Source organism: Pagrus pagrus (genome assembly GCF_965226575.1).
Source record: "Pagrus pagrus genome assembly, chromosome: 22".
NCBI classification, from domain to species: domain Eukaryota; kingdom Metazoa; phylum Chordata; class Actinopteri; order Spariformes; family Sparidae; genus Pagrus; species Pagrus pagrus.
In genome coordinates, this window is record NC_140204.1 from 24,931,515 (window position 1) to 24,954,775 (window position 23,261).

Consider the following 23,261-nt stretch of genomic DNA (forward strand, 5'->3'; position numbering starts at 1 on the left):
ACCAAACTTGTGTCATAATGTTACTGTAGTCAATCTAAATATTCTATATATTCTGTCATTGGTAAGTATCAGTACTCCGACATGTTTTAAACCTCACATGCACCGGGATGACCTTTCAAGTTTCTGAAGGTTGTATGGGCTGGGGACTTTAAAAACTGCAGAGGCCATGTCAGGATTTCAGCCTTCTCGGACAAAGCTTTGATCGTTTATTAAAGAAAAGGGATTGTCCTGCCTTTTTAAAATTCAAATGTGTTGGGGCGGTGTTTAGTTCAGTTGGTAGAGCACCCGCCCCATGTGTAGAGCAGGCGGCCCTGGTTCGAATCCCGCATTCAGCGGCCCTATTCTGCCTGTAAATAGTCCACTTTGACCCTAGTCAAAGTCACTCTAGGGTCTAATAAACTCAAACACAATTGGCCCATGTATCGCGTACCATCACATAAACGGTATCATCATTGCCAGACTTGGCCCACATCTGGTTAACATACTATTTGCCTTGTCAGAAATAGACCAGAAGTGCCGGCTTGATGCCAGATCTGGCCCAGACCTGTCCGTTACAGATCCGGGCCACATACACCTAACCACAATTGGCCCACATTTGGCATGCCATTTCATAAACGGTGCCATCACTGCCAAACCTGGCCCAGACCTGTCTGCTACAGACCTGGGCCACATACACCTAACCACAATTGGCCCACATTTGGCATGCCATTACCTAAACGGTGCCATCATTGCCAGACCTGGCCCACATCTGGCTAACATACTATTTGCCATGCCAGATGTAGGCCAGAGGTGCCGGCTTGATGCCAGATCTGGCCCAGACCTGTCTGCTACTGTACAGACCTGGGCCACATACACCTAACCACAATTGGCCCACATTTGGCATGCCATTTCATAAACGGTGCCATCACTGACAGACCTGGCCCACATCTGGCTAACATACTATTTGCCATGCCAGATGTAGGCCAGAGGTGCCGGCTTGATGCCGGATCTGGCCCGGACCCGCTTGCTATGTGGAGCTGGCATTTCTAACAAGAAAACGGCTTGAAAACAATCTCACTGCACACACCTCTGCTGTGTGTGACTGCGGGCACAGCGGGGTTGGTTGCACCATGAGACATGAGAGGGGGGGGGATTCAATTCCATTTTATAAAGATTAAAACACTTTGTTTTATGCTCTAGTCGACTGCCTATACCCCCTATGCCAAGAGCCGGCCCTGCCACCTCCTCTAGGACAAGTATCCAACATTTTAAACTGCCTCATTAAAACAGGTAACACACAACTGAACACCTGCTAGGCTTGCTAGCACAATGTTTCCTTCTGGAAGCGTGGCAAAGCACATAAAAAATACGGACCCGCCATTTCTGCTATTTTTTTCGACACGCACCCAAAATACAACTAAATGTTATATTATATATTATTAATATATGCTATATTAACAATATATGAACATTCAAAACTTTCAGTAAGTACAGTGAGGCTGACTGTTGCCACGTAGGTCCAACTTTCTGCAGTCCTCCGTGCTGCCTCTCTTCGGTGCTCCCCCCCTTTTATTGTATTTTAGCATGTGCAAGGCCTATTATTAAATTCCACCTATTTGAAATAATAGAAATAAGAAGACTTTACCATTCTTATATGTAGGCCTTAATTCTATTAACTTGTACTTAAGTTGTGTTTTTAAGCCTTTTTGCAGTCAAATACAGCTTATGCTACTGTACAGTGCAAAAAGAGGCTTTTCTCGCTCTGAAACGCTCAAAATTGACATGAGCCAGTTTTCCTCCTTAATGAATTAAAGGACAGGTAAAACCTTGTTTGCCATGAAATAGATCCAAATTCACCCAGTTCAGGCTAGGAAACTTGCTTGAAAGACCTTTTTTCAGTGAAATACAGCGCACACAGTACAAATACACTGAAGAAATACACAGTAGTAATACAGAGCACACAGTACAAATAAACATAACAAAGTAGAAATATACAGAAAACAGTAGAAATACACAGTGGAAATACACAGCACACAGTAGAAATATACAGTAGAATTACACATCACAGTAGAATAACACATCACAATAGAAATACTCAGTCGAAATACAGAGCAGACAATAGAAATGCACAGTAGAAATACACATCACAGTAGAAATACACAGCACACAGTGCAAATACACTAGAAATACCACACAGTCAAAATACACAGTAGAAATACACATCACAGTATAAATAAACATCACAATAGAAAAACAGAGTAGAAATTCACAGCACACAGTACAATTACACTAGAAATACATAGCACACAGTCGAAATACACAGTAGAAATACACATCACAATAGAAATACACAGTAGAAATACACAGCACACAGTACAAATACAGATCAGACAATAGAAATACACAGTAGAAATACACATCACAGTAGAAATACACAGTAGAAATATACATCACAGTGGAAATACACATCACAGTAGAAATACACAGTAGAAATACACAGCATACAGTGCAAATACACGAGAAATACATAGCACACAGTCGAAATACACAGTAGAAATAAAGAGGAGACAATGGAAATACACAGAGAAATACAAATCACAGTAGAAATACACAGTAGAAATACACAGCACACAGTAGAAATAAACTAGAAATACATAGCACACAGTCGAAATACACAGTAGAAATACAGAGCCAACAGTAGAAATACACATCAGAATAGAAATACAAAGTAGAAATACACAGCACAGAGTCGAAATACACTTTAGAAATACAGAGCAGACAATAGAAATACACAGTAGAAATACACTTCACAGTAGAAATACACATCACAATAGAAATGCACAGTAGAAATACACAGCACACAGTCAAAATACACATCACAATGGAAATACACATCACAGTAGAAATACACAGTAGAAATACACAGCACACAGTGCAAATACACTAGAAATACATAGCACACAGTCGAAATACACATTAGAAATACAGAGCAGACAAGAGAAATACACAGTAGAAATACACAGCACACAGTAGAAATACACAGTGGAAATACACAACACACAGTAGAAATACACTAGAAATACATAGCAGACAGTAGAAATACATTGTAGAAATACACATCACAAAGTCCAAATACACTGTAGAAATACACAGTAGAAATGCACATCACAGTAGAAATACACAGCACACAGTACAAATACTATAGAAATACATAGCACACAGTCAAAATACACAGTAGAAATACAGAGCAGACAATAGAAATACACAGTAGACATACACATCACAGTAGAAATACACATCACAATAGAAATGCACAGTAGAAATACACAGCACACAGTCAAAATACACAGTAGTAATACACATCACAATGGAAATACACATCACAGTAGAAATACACAGTAGAAATACACAGCACAGTAGAAATACACAGGTGAAATATAGATCACAGTAGAAATACACACCACAGTAGAAATACACAGCACACAGTACAAATACTATAGAAATACATAGCACACAGTCGAAATACACGTTAGAAATAGAGAGCAGACAAGAGAAATACACAGTAGAAATACACAGCACACAGTAGAAATACACAGCACACAGTAGAAATACACTAGAAATACATAGCAGACAGTAGAAATACATTGTAGAAACACACATCATAAAGTCCAAATACACTGTAGAAATACACGGTAGAAATACACATCACAGTAGAAATACACAGTAGAAATACACATCACAATAGAAATGCACAGTAGAAATACACAGCACACAGTCAAAATACACAGTAGTAATACACATCACAATGGAAATACACATCACAGTAGAAATACACAGTAGAAATACACAGCACAGTAGAAATACACAGGTGAAATATAGATCACAGTAGAAATACACATCACAGTAGAAATACACAGCACACAGTACAAATACTATAGAAATACATAGCACACAGTCGAAATACACGTTAGAAATAGAGAGCAGACAAGAGAAATACACAGTAGAAATACACAGCACACAGTAGAAAAACACAGCACACAGTAGAAATACACTAGAAATACATAGCAGACAGTAGAAATACATTGTAGAAACACACATCATAAAGTCCAAATACACTGTAGAAATACACGGTAGAAATACACATCACAGTAGAAATACACAGTAGAAATACACATCACAATAGAAATGCACAGTAGAAATACACAGCACACAGTCAAAATACACAGTAGTAATACACATCACAATGGAAATACACATCACAGTAGAAATACACAGTAGAAATACACAGCACAGTAGAAATACACAGGTGAAATATAGATCACAGTAGAAATACACATCACAGTAGAAATACACAGCACACAGTACAAATACTATAGAAATACATAGCACACAGTCGAAATACACGTTAGAAATAGAGAGCAGACAAGAGAAATACACAGTAGAAATACACAGCACACAGTAGAAATACACAGCACACAGTAGAAATACACTAGAAATACATAGCAGACAGTAGAAATACATTGTAGAAACACACATCATAAAGTCCAAATACACTGTAGAAATACACGGTAGAAATACACATCACAGTAGAAATACACAGTAGAAATATAGATCACAGTAGAAATACACATCACAGTAGAAGTACACAGTACAAATACTGTAGAAATACACAGCACACAGTCAAAATACACAGTAGAAGTACAAAGCAGACAAGAGAAATACAGAGTAGAAATACAGAGCCAACAATAGAAATAAACAGTAGAAATACATATCACAATAGAAATACACAGTAGAAATACACATCACAGTAGAAATACACATCACAATAGAAATACACAGTAGAAATACACATCACATTAGAAATGCACATCACAATAGAAATACACAGTAGAAATACACAGCACACAGTACAAATACACTAGAAATACATAGGACACAGTCGAAATATACAGTAGAAATACAAAGCACACAGTACAAATACAGATCAGACAATAGAAATACACAGTAGAAATGCACATCACAATAGAAATACACAGTAGAAATACACAGCACACAGTGCAAATGCAAAATAAATACATAGCACACCGTCAAAATACACAGTGGAAACAAAGAAGAGACAATAGAAATACACAGAGAAATACACATCACAGTAGAAATACGCAGTAGAAATACACATCACAGTAGAAATACACATCACAATAGAAATACACAGTAGAAATACACAGCACACTACAAATACACTAGAAATACATAGCACACAGTCAAAATACACAGTAGAGATACACATCACAATGGAAATACACAGTAGAAATACACAGCACACAGTACAAATACACTAGAAATACACAGCACACAGTCGAAATACACAGTAGAAATACAGAGCAGACAAGAGAAATACACAGCACAGTAGAAATACACAGCACACAGAGCAGAGCCAACAATGGAAGCACACATCACAATAGAAATACACAGCACAGAGTCGAAATACACTTCAGAAATACAGAGCAGACAATAGAAATACACAGTAGAAATACACATCAAAGTAGAAATACACATCACAATAGAAATACACGGTAGAAATACACAGCACACAGTACAAATACACTAGAAATACATAGCACACAGTCAAAATACACAGTAGAAATACACATCACAATGGAAATACACATCACAGTAGAAATACACAGCACACAGTGCAAATACGTCTAGAAATACACAGCACACAGTCGAAATACACAGTAGAAATACAGAGCAGACAAGAGAAATACACAGAAGAAATACACAGCACACAGTAGAAATACACAGTAGAAATACACAGCACACAGTAGAAATACACTAGAATTACATAGCAGACAGTAGAAATACATTGTAGAAATACACATCATGAAGTCCAAATAAACTGAAGAAATACAAAGTAGAAATACACATCACAGTAGAAATATAGATCACAGTAGAAATACACATCACACAGTACAAATAATATAGAAATACATAGCACACAGTCAAAATACACAGTAGAAATACATAGCCAACAATGGAAATACACATTACAATAGAAATACACAGTAGAAATACACAGCACAGAGTCGAAATACACTTTCGAAATACAGAGCAGACAATAGAAGTACACAGTAAAAATACACATCACAGTAGAAATACACATCACAATAGAAATGCACGGTAGAAATACACAGCACACAGTACAAATGCACTAGAAATACATAGCACACAGTCAAAATACACAGTAGAAATACACATCACAATGGAAATACACATCACAGTAGAAATACAGAGTAGAAATACACAGCACACAGTGCAAAGACGTCTAGAAACACATAGCACACAGTCGAAATACACAGTAGAAATACAGAGCAGACAAGAGAAATACACAGTAGAAATACACAGCACACAGTAGAAATACACTAGAAATACATAGCAGACAGTAGAAACACATTGTAGAAATACACATCATGAAGTCCAAATAAACTGAAGAAATACAAAGTAGAAATACACATCACAGTAGAAATATAGATCACAGTAGAAATACACATCACAGAAGAAATACACAGCACACAGTACAAATACTATAGAAATACATAGCACACAGTCAAAATACACAGTAGAAATACAGAGCCAACAATGGAAATACACATCACAATAGAAATACACAGTAGAAATACACAGGACAGAGTCGAAATACACTTTAGAAATACAGAGCAGACAATAGAAATACACAGTAGAAATACACATCACAGTAGAAATACACATCACAATAGAAATACACGGTAGAAATACACAGCACACATACAAATACACTAGAAATACATAGCACACAGACAAAATACACAGTAGAAATACACATCACAATGGAAATACACATCACAGTAGAAATACACTGTAGAAATACACAGCACACAGTGCAAAGACGTCTAGAAATACATAGCACACAGTCGAAATACACAGTAGAAATACAGAGCAGACAAGAGAAATACACAGTAGAAATACACAGCACACAGTAGAAATACACTAGAAATACATAGCAGACAGTTGAAATACATGTTACGACCCAGGGGCGGGTCTAGGAATCTGTGGGTGTGTCTGAATGAATGTGTGAGTGAATGATGTGTTGCAGGTGTGGTGCCGGATCCAGCCCCGATTGGTCCAGCCAGCGCGAGGGGGGACCATATATGGAGGAACATCCGGCCGATAGTTCGCTATCCCTCCTCCACTCTTAACCCCGCCCGTTTCGTTCAGTTACGCATGCAGCAGTAGGGGTGGGCTGCCAATTACTTTGACCTTCGTTTCTCCTGTTTTTTGAGTAAGTAGGGAGGTTAGACTTTGTATTTTGGTTTTCTCTTCTTTTGCAGGTCAGCCTCGGTTCTTCAGTTAGTTGGGTTATGTGTGTTATTTTGGCCTTGGCCCACCCCGACGCCAATGCTGTTTTATGTTTAAGTTGTGTATTCTTTTTTTCTTGCTTTGTAAAATAAACCATTATTTGCTAAATGCGCACAAACCCGCGTCTTGGGTTCTCTGTGGCTTGGGAGTGAGGAAAGGTGACCGCAAAATCATGTGCTCTAGCTTCTCCTAGCTGTGGCATAACATGAATTGGGGGCTCGTCCTCGTTTTGCGCATTTGTTTTGAGCGATCTATACAGCGGTAAGTCGGTAAGTTTCCTTTCACTCTCTCTCTCTGGTTGGTAGTTTGTGGGTGTGACGATGGCAGCCGACTTCAATTTGGATGATTTTGTCGAAGACCCCACATGGGAAAAACTGCTTATATGTAAGAAAGCTGAGTTAATGATTGTGGCCAATTTTTATAAAATCGATGTTCCCTATACTGCTAAGAAAGCCGAGTTATATCAGTGTCTGGGTGTTAAGTTGTTGGAGAGGGGGGTGCTGACATACCTGGTTGGGACCACGGGTGTTGCTGTACACGAGTCAGAGGCGAAGGCGCAGGCTGACGCTGGTCCGGCTTCGCGCATAGATGCTGTGGCTCCCGACCAGTCTGCCGAACTGTCCACAGAAAGTCTTCGTTTAGCTCTCCGAATGAAGGAGTTGGAGCAGGAGACAAAACAGCTCGAGGTGGAGGCTATGCATCTCAAAGTGAGAGCCTTGGAGCTGGAACGCAGCACACTCCCAGTTTCCCCAGCTCCAGTGAACACTGTTCCACCTGCTGCGCAATTACGCGCGGGGGCGCAGGCCAACTCTGTGCCTGGAGGTCCCGGCCCATTATCAGGTTTTGGCACTGCTCATTCAGGGTTTGATGTAAGCAAAAACATTGCTCTAGTCCCACCTTTCAGGGAGACTGAGGTCGATTCGTATTTCTGTGCATTTGAGCGCATTGCGGCTTCTCTACAGTGGCCCAGGGACGTGTGGCCCCTCTTGTTGCAGTGTAAACTAGTAGGGAAAGCTCAAGAGGTGTGTGCCAGTTTGTCTATTGACCAAAGTTTAAACTATGATATTGTGAAGGCCACTGTGTTGAGAGCTTATGAACTTGTGCCCGAGGCATATAGGCAAAGATTTCGCCGGAGTCAGAAAACTGCCAACCAGACGTTTGTTGAGTTTGCGCGCGAGAAGAGTGCGCTTTTTGATAAGTGGTGCCAGGCGAGCAAAGTTACCCAAGTGGATCAGTTGCGTGAGCTCGTCCTGTTAGAGGAGTTCAAGAACTGTCTCCCTGACAAAATTGTTTTGTATTTGAACGAGCAGAAAGTAGTTTCGTTGGAGCAAGCCGCTGTACATGCTGATGAATTTGTCTTGACGCATAAGAGTGTTTTTTCTGTGCCATGCGCCCGTGAGTTTTTTTCGTCGAATCCGTCTGAGCGCAGGCAGAGATCGGCAAAAGCAGTGCGCAAAAACTTTCTTCCTGCTTCAGGAGATAGACGTGAATGTTATTACTGTCATGAATCAGGTCATCTGATTGCCAAGTGTCCAACCCTTAAGAGGAAAAGTCAGGGCAGGCCGGCTAGATACGGCAAATCACCAGCTGGGGTGGGTTTGATTTCAGCCACGTCAGCGGCCGCGTTGCCCTCGTCATCTCCGCTGAGTGAGTGTGTAAAGGCCTATCCCTCGTACAACCCATTTATCTCGCAGGGGTTTGTTTCACTCACTGGAGAGGACAAGGACAAGGTGCCCGTGACAATTTTGAGGGACACTGGCGCGTACCGTTCTTTCATTTTGTCGTCAGTGTTACCGCTAAGTGAAAAAACTTCATGTAACTCGTATATTCTAGTGTGGGGGGTTAAGATGAGCACACTGATGGTCCCTCAGCACAAAGTGTATTTGAACTCATCTATTGTGTCGGGTCACGTTAAAGTTGGTGTGCGTCCGCAGCTGCCCATCAGTGGTTCATTTTATCCTGGGGAATGATCTGGCTGGGGGGAGAGTCTTTCCTGACCCGGAGGTGGTAGAAGTCCCGTGCGTTGAGTCATTCACTCCTGCCCCCACGTCGGTGCCACGCGATGTGTTCCCCGCGTGCGCAATTACGCGCGCCAAAGCTCGTCAGTTGGGGTAAGTTGTGGATTTGTCTGATTCTTTCATGTGTTCTCCCTGTGAAAAAGAGCCAATCTGTTCTGTGCCAGCCTCAGACACTGTGGAGTTGGTGCCTGAGGAGGGCGAGCTGACATTGAATGTGGATAGAGCAACGTTGATTAATGCGCAAAAGAATGATCGTACTTTGGATGTCTGTGTTTTTGCTGCTGCCGCGGCACAAGACGCTGCTGGTAAAAATGTTGCGTTCTTCTATGATAAAGGGGTGTTAATGAGAAAGTGGGGCCCTGGTTCCAGTGAGTGGGATTCTGTTCACCAGGTGATTGTGCCAGCGCCGTTCCGCCAACAGGTCCTGAGTCTGGCCCACGACTCCAGTCTGGCTGGTCATTTAGGTATAAAAAAAAACTTACAACCGGGTTCTCCGACACTTTTTCTGGCCGGGTTTAAAAGGGGATGTTTCCAGTTATTGTCGTTCTTGCCATGTCTGCCAAGTGGTGGGTAAACCAAACCAGCCCGTGCCACCAGCGCCTCTCCGTCCTATTCCAGTGATGGGTGAGCCTTTTGAGCGCGTGCTGGTAGATTGCGTGGGTCCTCTGCCAAAAACTAAGTCAGGGCATCAATACATCCTGACGATGATGTGTGCGGCCACGTGCTATCCGGAGGCCGTGCCCTTACGCACCATAAAATCTAAAGCAGTTGTTAAAGCCCTGGTTAAGTTTTTTTCCACTTTCGGTTTGCCAAAAGTTGTCCAGTCAGATCAAGGATCTAACTTCATGTCTAAAGTGTTTTCACAAGTCATGTCGGAGCTCAAAATAAAACATCAGAAATCCAGTCCATATCACCCAGAGTCGCAAGGAGCCTTGGAGCGCTTTCACCAAACGCTTAAGTCTATGCTCCAAAAATGTTGTCTTGATTCGGCCAAAGAGTGGGATGAGGGTCTCCCGCTCTTGTTGTTTGCAGTGAGGGAAACGACTCAGGAATCCCTCGGTTTCAGCCCAGCTGACCTGGTGTTCGGCCACACAGTGCGCGGACCTTTGCGTTTGTTAAAAGAGAAATGGCTTTCAGATGTTACGCGGGTGGAACACAGTGTGTTAGATTATGTCAGCTCCTTCCGTGAACGTTTGCATTACACTTGTGAAACTGCTCACTCTTGCCGCTAGCCAGTCCAAGATGAAGCGGCAGTTTTGACAGGAAAGCTGTGGCACGAGTTTTTGAACCAGGTGATAAAGTGTTGGTCCTGCTGCCCATTCCAGGTTCAGGGCTGCAGGCTCGGTTCTCTGGCCCTTATCTAGTAGAGCGCAAGCTCTCAGAGACTGATTATGTGGTCCACACTTATGGAGCTAAAACACTGCCATCACGCAAAACTGAAAGAAAAAATGTTGAAAGCTCGAAACCCCGTGTTTGAAAGTGCACAAAAGATTTGAAACTTTGGAACTAAGTTTTGAAGGTGTAAATAGTGTTTTGAAAGGCTGAAGTAAAAATTCAAATCTCTTATTTTGTATTTGAATTTTCATTCCAAATCTCTGCAACTTCTGTTTGTTTTTTTTCTTTACTTCTTTACAACTACAGCACTGTTTTTACAGTGTTTCAACAACACACTTTCAGAGTTCAAACCTTGTAAATGGAGATCTGAAAGCTGGTGTGAATATATTTGGAAAAAAGTGTTGAAATGTTGAAACCTGTGTTTTGAAAGGGCGAATCTCTGATTTGAAATATTTGAAGGCCTAAATAGTGTTTTGGCTGACTGGAAAAAAATTTCAATTATCTGAAAACATGATTTTGTATTTGAAAATTCATTCCAAATCTCTACAACGTTTCTTTGTTTTTTTCTGTTTCTTCTTCACAACTACAGCACTGTTTTTACAGTGTTTCAAAAACACACGTTCAGAGTTTAAAATTTGGCACTATTCTCCCACAGTATAATTTTCTTATCCAGTTCTGAAACCTTGTAGATGGAGATCTGAAAACTGGTGTGAATATATTTAGAAAAAAGTGCTGAGATGTTGAAACCTGAGTTTTGAAAGGGTGAATCTCTGATTTGAAAATTTTGAAGGCTTAAATAGTGTTTTGGCAGGCTGGAAAAAAAATTCAATTGTCTGAAAACATTATTTTGTATTTGAAAATTCATTCCAAATCTTTGTCTTTTTCTTTTACTTCTTTACAACTACAGCACTGTTTTTACAGTGTTTCAACAACACACTTTCAGAGTTTCAGATTTGGCAGTATTCTCTCTGAAACTAAGTTTTGAAACTCCGTGAAAAAGTTTTGAAACTCTGAAGACAGGAGGCGGGAGTTGGTACCAGCCTTCTCAGCCTATTGGTTGCTGAAGTAAGCATATAGTCCAATGACATGTCGTCCTGTCGATCGGCCACACGAGATTGACAGACTGCTCCACCAATGCGGTGACACAGCGCAGAGTTCATGGCAGGAGCCGTGGAGGACCAGTCCAGAAGCAGAAGACTGACGACAAGGAGCGAGGACGAAGAGGACGATAAGAACTGAAGCAAGGAGAGAAGTTCAAGTGAAAGAAGAGGGAGCTGGAGGCCATGGCGGGGGCTGGCAACAGAGAGGTGAGCAACTTTTCAAGTTATTGTGTTGTATGAATTAACATTAGGATAACAACCATGTGAAGAGCAGAAGGACCGACTGTAGCTGTAATGCTAACGGGTTAGCATGTGGGCTAACACGCGTATCGCTGACGATTCAGCAGTCATAACTGAGAAATGGAGGGTTTAAAACCCTCACCAACGTTGTGTTTTCCTCTTCGCTTATGTTACGTTACCCGAAGTCGTTACTTTCTTCGGGACTCGGGACGACGCCCTCCCGCCGTCGGTCCGACGGGGGGAGGGGTGATCAGACGACGCTGAAGTTAGCCTCCGATTCGGCACTAAGGGGAAATTAACGCAACGTGCAGTGCTACTGTTTGTACACTGTCTGTTTTTTGTGACACTTCTTGAAGAAAACATTTTAGACATTTTAGGTATGACATTAACTTTGCCTGACAGCCGCAGTTGTATTTGTGAAACGTTTATTTTATTTGTGAAAATGCTAAAGGGGAGATTTCACTGTTTTTGTTTGATAACATTACCTAAAGACCTCATTAGACCAGGTCCACATCAAAAACCACTGAACCCAGACTTCTCAAATCTGGACTAGATTAATCTACAGGCCCCGAAGATTCATTCAGACACAGTTTCTGATCTGTGAAACCTTTGTGAAAATGCAATAAAGGCAGATTTCACCGTTTTCTCATCATATAGACCACATTAGACCTGGTCCAGGTCAAAAACCACTGTACCTAGATTTCTCAAATCTGGCCTAGATTATCCTAAAGAGGCTAAACATTCATTCTAATACAGTTTCTGATCTGTGAAACCTTTATTCTATTTGTGAAAATGCTATAAAGGCAGATTTCACCGTTTTTCCTGCAGATGATTGCAGATGTCGCCCATTCGCTAATGGCATTAATCAGACAACAGCCACCTGCCCCTGCACCTGCCCCTGCTGTCCGTCCTCAGCCAACAGTCCAGGGTGATATGCAAAGGTAGTGGCCGCTACGGGGGGTGACCCCATTCCGAAGGACTGTCATTCCGAATTTCCGAGGGGCCGCCATTGATTTCAATGGATGTTGCTCGCCTGACGCATAGGCCGAAAATGTTTCTGACTTCCGGGTTTACTTCCGCGTTATGGGGCCCATAGAGCATGCGCAGTTGAGTCACCCCCCATGATGCTCTTGGGCCTCCCATCATGCTTCGGGGTTATGAGGACGAGTGATCGGCATTGAAGTTTTGGCACTGCATGTTTATGAATACTATACTTGTGGATTAAAGAATGAGTAATTCAATTTTTGTAGGACTCGCACAGACTTTTCCACAAATAATGATTTAAAAACTAAGACGGTACATTTGTAGGTTTACTACGACCGTTGATATGATCATTAGGCCTAACTCATTTTGATGGTTAATTAATATACAATGTTACACTGAAAACAAGTTAGTCCGAACTTGTAGAGCTTAAATCAAAATGGACAAAACATTTTAATTGACTTTTGTGTGTTTTAACGAGAACTGAATGTTAAACATGACAGATGACCACAGAACACCTCACCTCACCTCAACCTGTCATTATTGTTGTGTAGCCCCGTTTCACTTCAGCTGGATATTACATTTATTTAAAGTCTATATTGATTTTTTTAATGCAGTGTACATTTGTGAAGATCATTGTAATGTTCAACGTGAAAGTAAATGTTGTTTTTCCCTTTGTAGATCATTTCCAGGATTTTTTCGGCGGGAAAACGGCCTGCAGCACTAACAAAAATTTCCCAGACAATAAACAAGAAGTATATCAGGCTCCAGTTTTTCTTGACGTCGGGCCCTGGTGAACGGACACCAAAGTCCTCTGAAGAAATCCGTCTCCTGGAGGCAGGCCTGGGAAAAAGAACAGTCTGTGTTGCAGACAACTCTTGCCACAACGAGGTACTCTCAACTTAATGTTCTTCTGCTGATGGGTCAGGAGTAGGGTGCAACGATAAATCTATGACTAATCTACTATTGCATTAAAGCGTCACTAGGTAAAAATTATTCATATTTGCTGGAACTGACACTATATTCTGATAGTAAGCAGTTAAATGAGTAATTTAGGACAAAATCCTACTCCTCTGGCTCCACCTACAGCCTGTAATCGTACTTGCCAAAATTTGAGCACTCTCCACCAGCTAGGTGGAGGGAGCAGGAGGAGCAGCCACTTGCAGCTCGTAGGCTACATGTCGTAGTAAGCTGACGGAAGTGAAAGTAAAGTCCGCGACTTGGTCGGACATTTCAAGACGATACACTCTTAAGTTGCTCTTTTCACCTCTGTCAACCCCCCTTCCCTGCCACCACACACGCAGACACACACAACAAGAGTGTGTTTCATGGTGAGAGACATAAGATAGTTTTTTGTAGTGTAATGTGTTGAAAGAAATAAATGCATCAAGGTAAATTTGATATTAAGCTTGATTTTATTTTTAAAAAAAGGATTGCTGAGTACAAGCTGATTAAATCAGATTTGTGTGAAATGAAAAGAAAAGGCTTTTGTAAAAATAGTGGGGCCATGTAGACAGATGAATTATAAATAAAGAAGACCTCACAAGTGTGCCATGTTTGATTTTACCCTAACAGTAAGGATCACAGTGTTTTTCATGTTACACCTTTATTTAGATTGTCAGTCAACTTGAAGGACACTACCCCAAGTTGAAGCAGCTGTCTGGAGGCTGGCTTTGCTACAAAGCATCAGGTAAGGGAGAAAGGCAAAGGAAACCTGTTGGAGTTTTTAATTCACTGAATGAATTTATTAGGACTGTAGCCGATATCCGAGTACTCGAGTACTCACTCGGCTTGGGCGGCATCCAAGTGCCATTTCACCTACCAAGCTGTATTGGCTAATAATTTAACCATATATAGCCATATCACAGTTTTATATAGTGTCATGACAAAATTATAAATATCTGTCCATGTTCATATCTACTCTTATTCCAAAATTAATGTCATTGCTGAATAACAGGGTACACCACAGCTACATCAACACTGCGTTTACACATGGCCGGCTATTTTCATAAATGGACATTTCACCCTCTCCGTTTTTAAAAATAACATCATGCACACCTGTCTGTTTACAGAAGCTCAAGCCCACATTAGCCAGGTGGCACAGATGGAAGTTCTGACGCCCAATGAGGCCAAATCTCCACTCTGACTGGAGTTTTTGGAGAGAATCGTTTTCATAGGCGTCCGTTTGCATGTAAACGAAGGGTGCAAATGAAGGGAAATGTCTCCGTTAATGAAAATAGACGGCCATGTGTAAACATAGTGCAAGACATGAAACACCTGCATTAACTGTCAGGCCAACGTTGTGTCATCTAACTGAAGTAAGATTTGTATTTCTTTTTTTTAGGAGGTCATGGACAGAGAAAGCTTACCGTTGTGGCGACAGAAGACGAGGGCTACAATGCACAGCTCCTCAAAAATGTGTCGAACAATGGGAGACACATCTTATACATCCTCCCTTTACAAGAGGACATCGATAGTACTCCACTCCCGCACGATTCCCAGGAATTTGCAAAGATGCCTAAGTCCTCGTGCAAAAAGTGCGGTATTATGATGCCACTACAGTTCCTGGCTCTCCACATAAAGGACTGCGAAGCGGAAGTGGTAAGAACTAAATTAAAAAGTAATATGTGAATGTATTTTTAGTTTTACATTATTAGTTGTACTTAATACTTAGTGATGTTACAGTATAGCTACTTGAGGACAAGTTTACACAATTATTGGTGTCGATGGGTTGACAGCAGGAAAAATGGGAAAGAGTATAGGTCTGAGTTTGAGTCCGAGGACAATATTGTAATGGCAAGACAACTGTGTCCCAGCATCTCAAAACTAGCAGGTCTTGTGAGATGCTCTTGTATTCAATGGTTAGTTACCTAATCTTGCCTCCAAGTTACCCACACCTTGACCTGACTGGGCATCAGGATTTACTTAAATAAGTCAGATCTCTCACCACTTACAGGGTTTAAATGATCTGCCTAGTACCCACCATTGTCCCCTATTTTTTCAGCATCTGAATGATTTGAAACCGCCTGACAGCTATCAATAACACAGCTATCTGTGTAGTTAGACTAAATCAGCAAAAGAGAGGCGAAGCACAGAGAAATAAAGAAAATAAAAAATGGAAAAAGTTGGTATTGAAATCAAGAAATAAAACTTAATTTAATTAAAAAACAAAAGCCTGCATTTCTACATCCTGGCTAACCGTGGAAAAAATAAAGAAAACAGTGAATACCTATTATTTTTTGTCAGAAGTGTCCAGCCTTATAATGAAGTTTTGTAGATTATCTTTTAACTGGCACTTTAGAAAAGATAAATAAACCAAGCCTCCTACCTCATTCATTTCTTTTGTCAATTCACAGATCAGTGATGACTCTGAAATTGACAGCATACATGGAAAAGATGCCATAGCTACAGTTGAGTTTCCCAAAGATCATTTCATCACTTTTACACATTAACTGTGCTAACCATGCTAACTCATAATTTCTTTTGAAATGATATTAAAATGTTTATTTATTGTATTTAACACTTACTTAGATTTAATTTTATGATCATTTGCTTTATTTTTTTTCCTTTTTTACATATTCAGGAAACATGCCCAATATGTGGACAAGATGTCCCCAGAGAGGACATAGAATACCATGCCAGCTCCTGCGGAGATGGGTTCAGTTACCCCTACACATTCCTTATATTTCACCAATGTGATGTTTTGATGATTGCTATTACATATGAGGTCCTCATGGTATATCTGAAAATGTTTAGATTTTCATCAGACATCATGCCATTTCTTGATAATGATGCCGGAGATGGGAATTCAGGCACAACAGGTGTCATGCAGCCAGGTTCCAGCAGATCCGAACAGAGCACCAGTGGTTTCAATGAAATGGCCGGACCTTCAACTGCTGTTGCTTGTCACTCTGCCCCAGGTGCCAGTCAGAATCATTTTTAAAAAAACAGATCTCACAAACAATTTTGACTTTTATGCTGCCACAATATACTAGTTGTTATACTGTGTTTGGTTGTCATCTTAAGTTCCCCTGTTTCTCGACCTGTGTCTTCAGCTACTTTCTGACATGAATTGCTTTTAATTACACAATGAACAGAGTGGGGCCAATGTGTGAGCACTGTCAATTTGCCCCTGAGCCCTCTAACATCGAAAGATCATCATTTCACTGGACAAAGGGCCCTATTGTAACCATCTATAGCACGTGGCGCAAGTGCCTTTAGGATGTGTACAAATCCACTGTTGCTATTTTAATGGTGGAAATATGAGTATCTATCTATCACTTTGGCTGATTGCTATTATAATGCATTTGCCAAGCAATGTGTTTCAAGAATAAAACACAAGTTACTTTAATCAAAAATCAATTTGAATGATGAGCTGCTAACCCGACATTTCATTCATGAAAAATGAAAACATAGAACGACTGTGAGTAATGGCACTTTGCTCTGTGCAGCAACTCTGAGGCTGCAGACCTTTCAACACATCAGTTCTACAGTATAAACAGCTGTGGATAACAAACACTGTAAGAGTCACCCGTGTTCATTAATAGAACCATACAGATGTTCAGATGCTATTCTTGTTGATAAAATCAATAATTGGCAGTGGAGCAGCTTTTCTCCAGATGTAGATGTGGTTCTGAGACCAATTCTCCACAAATACACCAAAAACTATAAAAATATTTTCGCGTCTACTCCCGTCAGTTCGCTGTGCATGCAGCTGCACATCACACAGACATTGTGGGGCTTTGTTTTTGTTTATCTTATATTTACAACTTTGTTTCTCTTCCAAAAAGATTTGTGTAGTCATGGAATAACAGGTAAACTCAGCAGGGTTCTCAGTTGTTGAAAGTATCTAAACCTGATCCATGTCCTCTCAAGAATATGAGTTAAATCTTTTTTTAACAATCGTCTTGACCATTCATAAAGTTGTATGAAGATATTCTGCAGCAGCACTCTCCAAGGTGCTCCAAGGGGCAGTGAACATACCTTTCTAAAATTTGAATATCACACTTAATTTTTTCTCAACTATTTATGATTTTTTGTATTTCATAGAGTGGAAGCAAATCATGAATGCTTCAGCTGCATCAACACTCTTCAGAAGACGTATCTTGATGGAGCAACAGCTGGAGATGCCTCTTCATGTCACAATGGACATGCAGTCGGATGTTGAAGACAGAGAAAAGGCAGTTATCAGATTCTACAAAACCCAGAGAACTAAATGGGCCTCTCCACTTCACTGTGTGCTTGAAGGTTGCAATATTTATTTATTTTTAATAAAAATGAGCCTATGACAATATAAGCTTGACAAAGATGCCCTTTTCATAGTGATTGGTTCCAACTCCTGCAAAGTAAAAGACAACCATACTGTTTGTGAGCTAATAAAGATTATTCTTCTTGCTTTAGGTGACTCAGCCATCGGTGATGGTGTAAGTCGGTACTTCATCAGCTTTGCTATGCATACTTTGCAGTCTGGATTCCACATTAACTTTGATATGTTTTTTTTTTCCTGTTGTTGTACTGTGGGTTTTTTATTTTTCAAAGTGACAAATGACATAAAAAAACAATGTTGTTTTAGGTAGGAACAGTATGACATTGAGAGGCTTCTTTCTATTGAGATTCCATCTCATCTTTTTCATCTGTTTTCAGACTGCTTTCTTGGCAAATGTGTAGCACTGTCAGACCCTAAGAAATCTGTTTATCAAGTGTATTGTGTCTCATTTTCATCAGTTTGGTCAAAGGAAGAGATTGTTAAAATGCAATCTGTAGCTGACTTGTTTTTTCATGTATGCCATTCCCTTAAACTGTTATAGCAACTCTTGTTTCATGATTATCACACAGGCAATGCTGATGTGACAAGACTGTTTGAGGGACAGAAGGATCACCTTGTACCTCTCGGACTCTCGTTGATTCCGACCTTTTCCTGATGGCAGGCAGAATGGTTGGACACTCATTCATACATGGTGGCCCAGGTTTGGCAGGGATCAGTCCTGCTGTTGTACATGTGCTCTTAGGGGGACAGTTGGAGACAGCAGTATTGGCACTTGAGGATTGCCCTGATATAGATCAAAGGAACACAATCCAGATGGTAAGAAGTTAAGTCTCTTTGTTTAACTTTTTAGGGTGTGTGGTTAAAACAATGGACTTGACAATGGGGCACTATTTTCTCCCCCACAGCTGGATACCAACAGGGAGCTATCTGAGGACGAGAGGGATGGTGTCAATGGCCTTAAACGACATGTGGGACCTGCCACGGCTGACAAGTCAAAACAGAAAATTTCTTCATCAGCGACTGTTGCAGCATGCAGTAATGGGACAATTTGATAAAGTTGAAACTTTTTTGCATACACTAATACTTGTAGGCCTATATCATCTAACATCAGCTAACTCTGGATCTACATTCATCTGAAATTTCAAGGCATTTTCCCACCTTGTAAAGCAATATTCAAAGAAACGTCTGTAAATTTCAGTGTTGGGATCAGTTAAGGGGGAAAGGTCTCTGCCAGATCCAATCATGGCAGACCCCACCTCCACTCTCTTGTAAATACAGTATATGGTCACTACAGGCTACAAAAAACCCAGACGGTCACAGTCATATTACTATACAATCGAATATCACTTCAATAAGTTGGTAAAACGTGTGGTAGGACTGACTTTTGTACAGCTGTTCGAAATTTGTCTTCCCATATATGGACGGCTGCTCTCCGGCACCCCGGTGTCTGGTTTAGTTAATTAGTGAAACCACACGATTTGTTAACTCCAGCCACTGACAGGAAGTTAGCACAAATGACCCAATCACACTTCTGCTTTAGCGTAATAACCCGTGAATAATCTGGAAACCGTAACGCGTTCAAGAAAAATTAAGGCATGATTAGACGCATCATGTGACTTTGCTAGAGCCTGTCTGTGTTGCCACGCATGCAGCAACAGAGAAGGAGGGCTGAGGAGATAGAGATGCACATACACATCTGTTTAAACATGAGTTTAGCTAACCTTGGTGCTTTTTCAGTTATGGTGTTAAATGCAAGTCAGAAACAGGACTGTTTATTTTGTCTCTTTTAACACCACCCTAGGCACTGACCAGTGATGTAAAGTAAATGGTCTGTATTTATTGACAGCCCTACTTCATTTTATTTTGTACATTGTGTTTTTTTTGTGTTCTTATTTTTGCAGGTTTGGGAAGAACGTCTTCTCAGACCAAACAGATGAGAAAGGGCCTAAAAGAAACAGGAGTGTGGCCAATACTGTCGGAAAGAAGGGATGTGGCTGAATATGTCTTCCTGTGTGAAAAAAATGCAGTCTGCAGCCCACAGGTAATAAATATATATTTGTAATGGTAATAATTAATATATTTGTATATTTCTGTCTTCACCATGAGATGCACTGAGATGTAAAACTTGTGAAATCTTTTAATTTAAAACTAGGTCATGATTGGCAACATTGTCTGGCCAACTAGTGAGTCAGTTGACGATGACGACGAGGAATATCCCCATGAGACAAGAGCCAAGATTGGACTGTACCTTCGGCAGTTCATTGAAACCAGTATGCCATATTTGTAAATTGTACTAATTTATAGGTTTCATTCAGTTAATTTTGTATGCAATTAGTTGATGAAAGATTATGTTATGTATTTTAATATTGCAACAAAATAACACATTTTTTTAATGTACTTGTAGGTACAGCACAGTCTCGCAAGGACCTACTGAAGTTTTGGACTGTATGGGAGGTTCTCCCTGACAAGCTGAGGGTCGAGGTTGTGCGTGGAGAGTTCCCAAAATCATCGACTTGTTACCAGTGCCTACGCATCCCTGGCCGCTTCTCAACTTACGAGGAGTTTAAACAAGTCCTTGAAGCATGCATTGCAACATCTGAAACTGGGTTTGGGCTGATATAATGGTCCTTCTTGTGAAAGTTCTTAGCATGTTTGTGTTAAGGTACCTTTATGCTCATTTGTTCATATCCTCAGGGTCGTACCTTTATTTTAATTTAGTGTTGTAATGTAAAATGTAATCTAATTCCATTGTACTTGCCATTGATTCAACACATCTTGCTCTCTGAAACAGTTTTTAGGACAGCCAGTCTGTCTCATGTTCTGTCTGTACAGACACAAGGGATGCATATTTCTTGTTAAAAAAAAAAAAAGGACATATATATTTTATTTTAATATTTTATATAGGCCCTATTTAAAGCAGAGTTTTTATGAGCTGTTGTGATAATGTTGAAAATAAATTTTTGATAGAGCTGATTTCTTTTATGTAATTCTAATATACCAATTACTAACTATATAGTCACCCTTGCACACCTCACATACAATCAACACACCTCACACAGCACCAACTCCCCTAGGAAGAGAGGCAACCGCTGGTAGTGCACCAGTACCGGCCTTACTGACATTTCCTTTATTGCACTAAACTACTCTAAAACACTACACTAAAATCAAAAGTATTACACAATTATCGAAGCCTTACACTCATGGAGCAAAACAGCGGCCCATATTTTCACCACTATAAGCATGTCAGCTTCACTCTTTTTGCAAAACAATACACACGGTGATTTGAGAAACACTAAACACACTTATATACATTAGACACTGACGTGATGATGCTGTAATGTTTTTGGAATTTATTTTTTTTTTTAACTTTCACTGCAAAGTTTTTAATGAACATCCATTCTTGCCATTCATATAAAATAATCATTACTTTTTAATTTTTTAAACCCCTTAATTGCCCCTTAATATGTATTGTAATAGAATAGAAAGAATAGAATAATAACTGATCTTAGTAAAAACTGGGACATTTCCCTCTTAATTTTCATTTCCCACAGAGTCTAGTTTGATGGGGTCAAAAGACTGAAGACCAATGACCTTGTTTAAGACCATTTTCTCGGGCAAAAATACTTGGTGTTGTGTCTTTGGACCTGTACTGGCCAGTGCTGAATTCACACACAGCAGGTTCAACTGAAATTGAAAGAAACTCAGCCGACAGGAAAGAAAATGGCACTCCTCACAATATCTGGTTGTTACTTTTTTTTTAAACCAAGGTAGCCCCATGACTTCAGAATCATTTTACCTGGGCCTTTTCTTTTGCAAACAAAAGCCCAATACTGGCAGGTTGTAGTACTTTTAAAAGCAATGTAAAGGGGAGTTTACTCTTGCACTACAATTATTTGATGAAATAAACTTTGATCCTTGGCTGCCACTATCATTAGACTAACTGATGTCGAAATAGGGGCCTCACTAGCACTCCGGTTGCCTATAGATTCATTTTTTGAAGTACAATCTTCATCATGAAAACTTCTTTGACCCCAAGTCAATAAATGAGAACTGCCTTTACTGTCATTATGAACACAACCATACAAAAAAATAACAACTTCAAAAATGCAGAAAAGAAAAACTGAATGTGAAGTGGTTCATCCAAAGCTAAGGCTTAAAAGCATCTCTATCTGACAAGTCAATCTGACGTCATGTCCGTGCAGCCTATGGTGTTGCCATAAAGAGGGAAAATTTCTACTGAAGGTGTGTGGGATCTGCACGTGCACTTTTCAACTAAAGAGATGAAGATGCTGTTGAGTCACTCAGAACAAGTCTTTAATTACTGATAACTTCAACAGTACAGTCAACTCAGCATTTGTGCCCATCATCTGTCCTGGGAGAAAGATATGGTTTCAGTACAGGTAATTGATCAGGTTGTGTTGACAAAACAGCCTTGAAAAGTCAAGGAAATGTAAAAAAAAAAAACAGTCTTGTATGAGCAAAAAGCTGGTGTATGGTGTCATGGTCCGGCGATTCGGCTGGCACTCTTGCCACTTTGACACAGCCATAACATATCCTCCTAATGGCATGCAGGCCAAGTAGCATGCTGATATAAACAGCTCAAGGTCAAGGTCTGGTGTCAGCCTTAGGGTGAATGTGAACGCTGACAAATACGTGAGCACCCTGGGGACAGAGGGAACTTGCAGAGAGGGGTTCAATGTCATGAGGACAAAGCCACTCTTTGTGCCGTGGCATTGGTGAATCTTCTGATATTAATAAAGAGCATGGCCACATAACACACTCTCACGCACACACACTCTCACTCTCCCACTCATACACTCTCTAGTCTAGTCAACTGGCGTAGAGGTGTGGTGCTGAATGAAGTGCAACGTCTGCATGTACAGGTCACGGCCATCACAGGTAGACTCTGCGAGTGGATCAATGGCGGCCTGAAGTGCTGTTAGACCT

General features: G+C 40.4%; 2 protein-coding genes across 2 annotated transcripts; both read left to right on the forward strand.

Annotated features, from left to right (window-relative positions):
• Window positions 1-11,721: 11,721 nt before the first annotated feature.
• LOC311251335 (uncharacterized protein) lies at window positions 11,722-18,715 on the forward strand (the record flags this gene model as incomplete). The annotated part of the gene is made up of 10 exons (XM_084343713.1): window positions 11,722-12,034; window positions 13,730-13,939; window positions 14,663-14,738; window positions 15,393-15,649; window positions 16,405-16,458; window positions 16,632-16,705; window positions 16,805-16,968; window positions 18,098-18,295; window positions 18,449-18,564; window positions 18,692-18,715. The coding sequence occupies exons 1-10, from the start codon at window positions 12,011-12,013 to the stop codon at window positions 18,713-18,715; spliced, it is 1,197 nt and encodes a 398-aa protein (XP_084199839.1). The 5' UTR covers window positions 11,722-12,010.
• On the forward strand, window positions 18,564-21,287 carry LOC311251922 (uncharacterized protein). The gene is made up of 5 exons (XM_084344594.1): window positions 18,564-19,130; window positions 19,220-19,349; window positions 20,216-20,355; window positions 20,467-20,584; window positions 20,719-21,287. The coding sequence occupies exons 1-5, from the start codon at window positions 18,969-18,971 to the stop codon at window positions 20,934-20,936; spliced, it is 768 nt and encodes a 255-aa protein (XP_084200720.1). The 5' UTR covers window positions 18,564-18,968; the 3' UTR covers window positions 20,937-21,287.
• Window positions 21,288-23,261: the final 1,974 nt, after the last annotated feature.

What these genes read in the sequence shown, in the direction of transcription:
- LOC311251922 (XM_084344594.1), top strand. Translation starts at nt 18,969, where the DNA reads ATGGCAGGCAGAATGGTTGGACACTCATTCATACATGGTGGCCCAGGT. An exon ending in AGCGACTGTTGCAGCATGCA is followed by an intron (nt 19,350 to 20,215) that starts GTAATGGGACAA and finishes TTATTTTTGCAG; the next exon opens with GTTTGGGAAGAACGTCTTCT. An exon ending in ATGCAGTCTGCAGCCCACAG is followed by an intron (nt 20,356 to 20,466) that starts GTAATAAATATA and finishes ATTTAAAACTAG; the next exon opens with GTCATGATTGGCAACATTGT.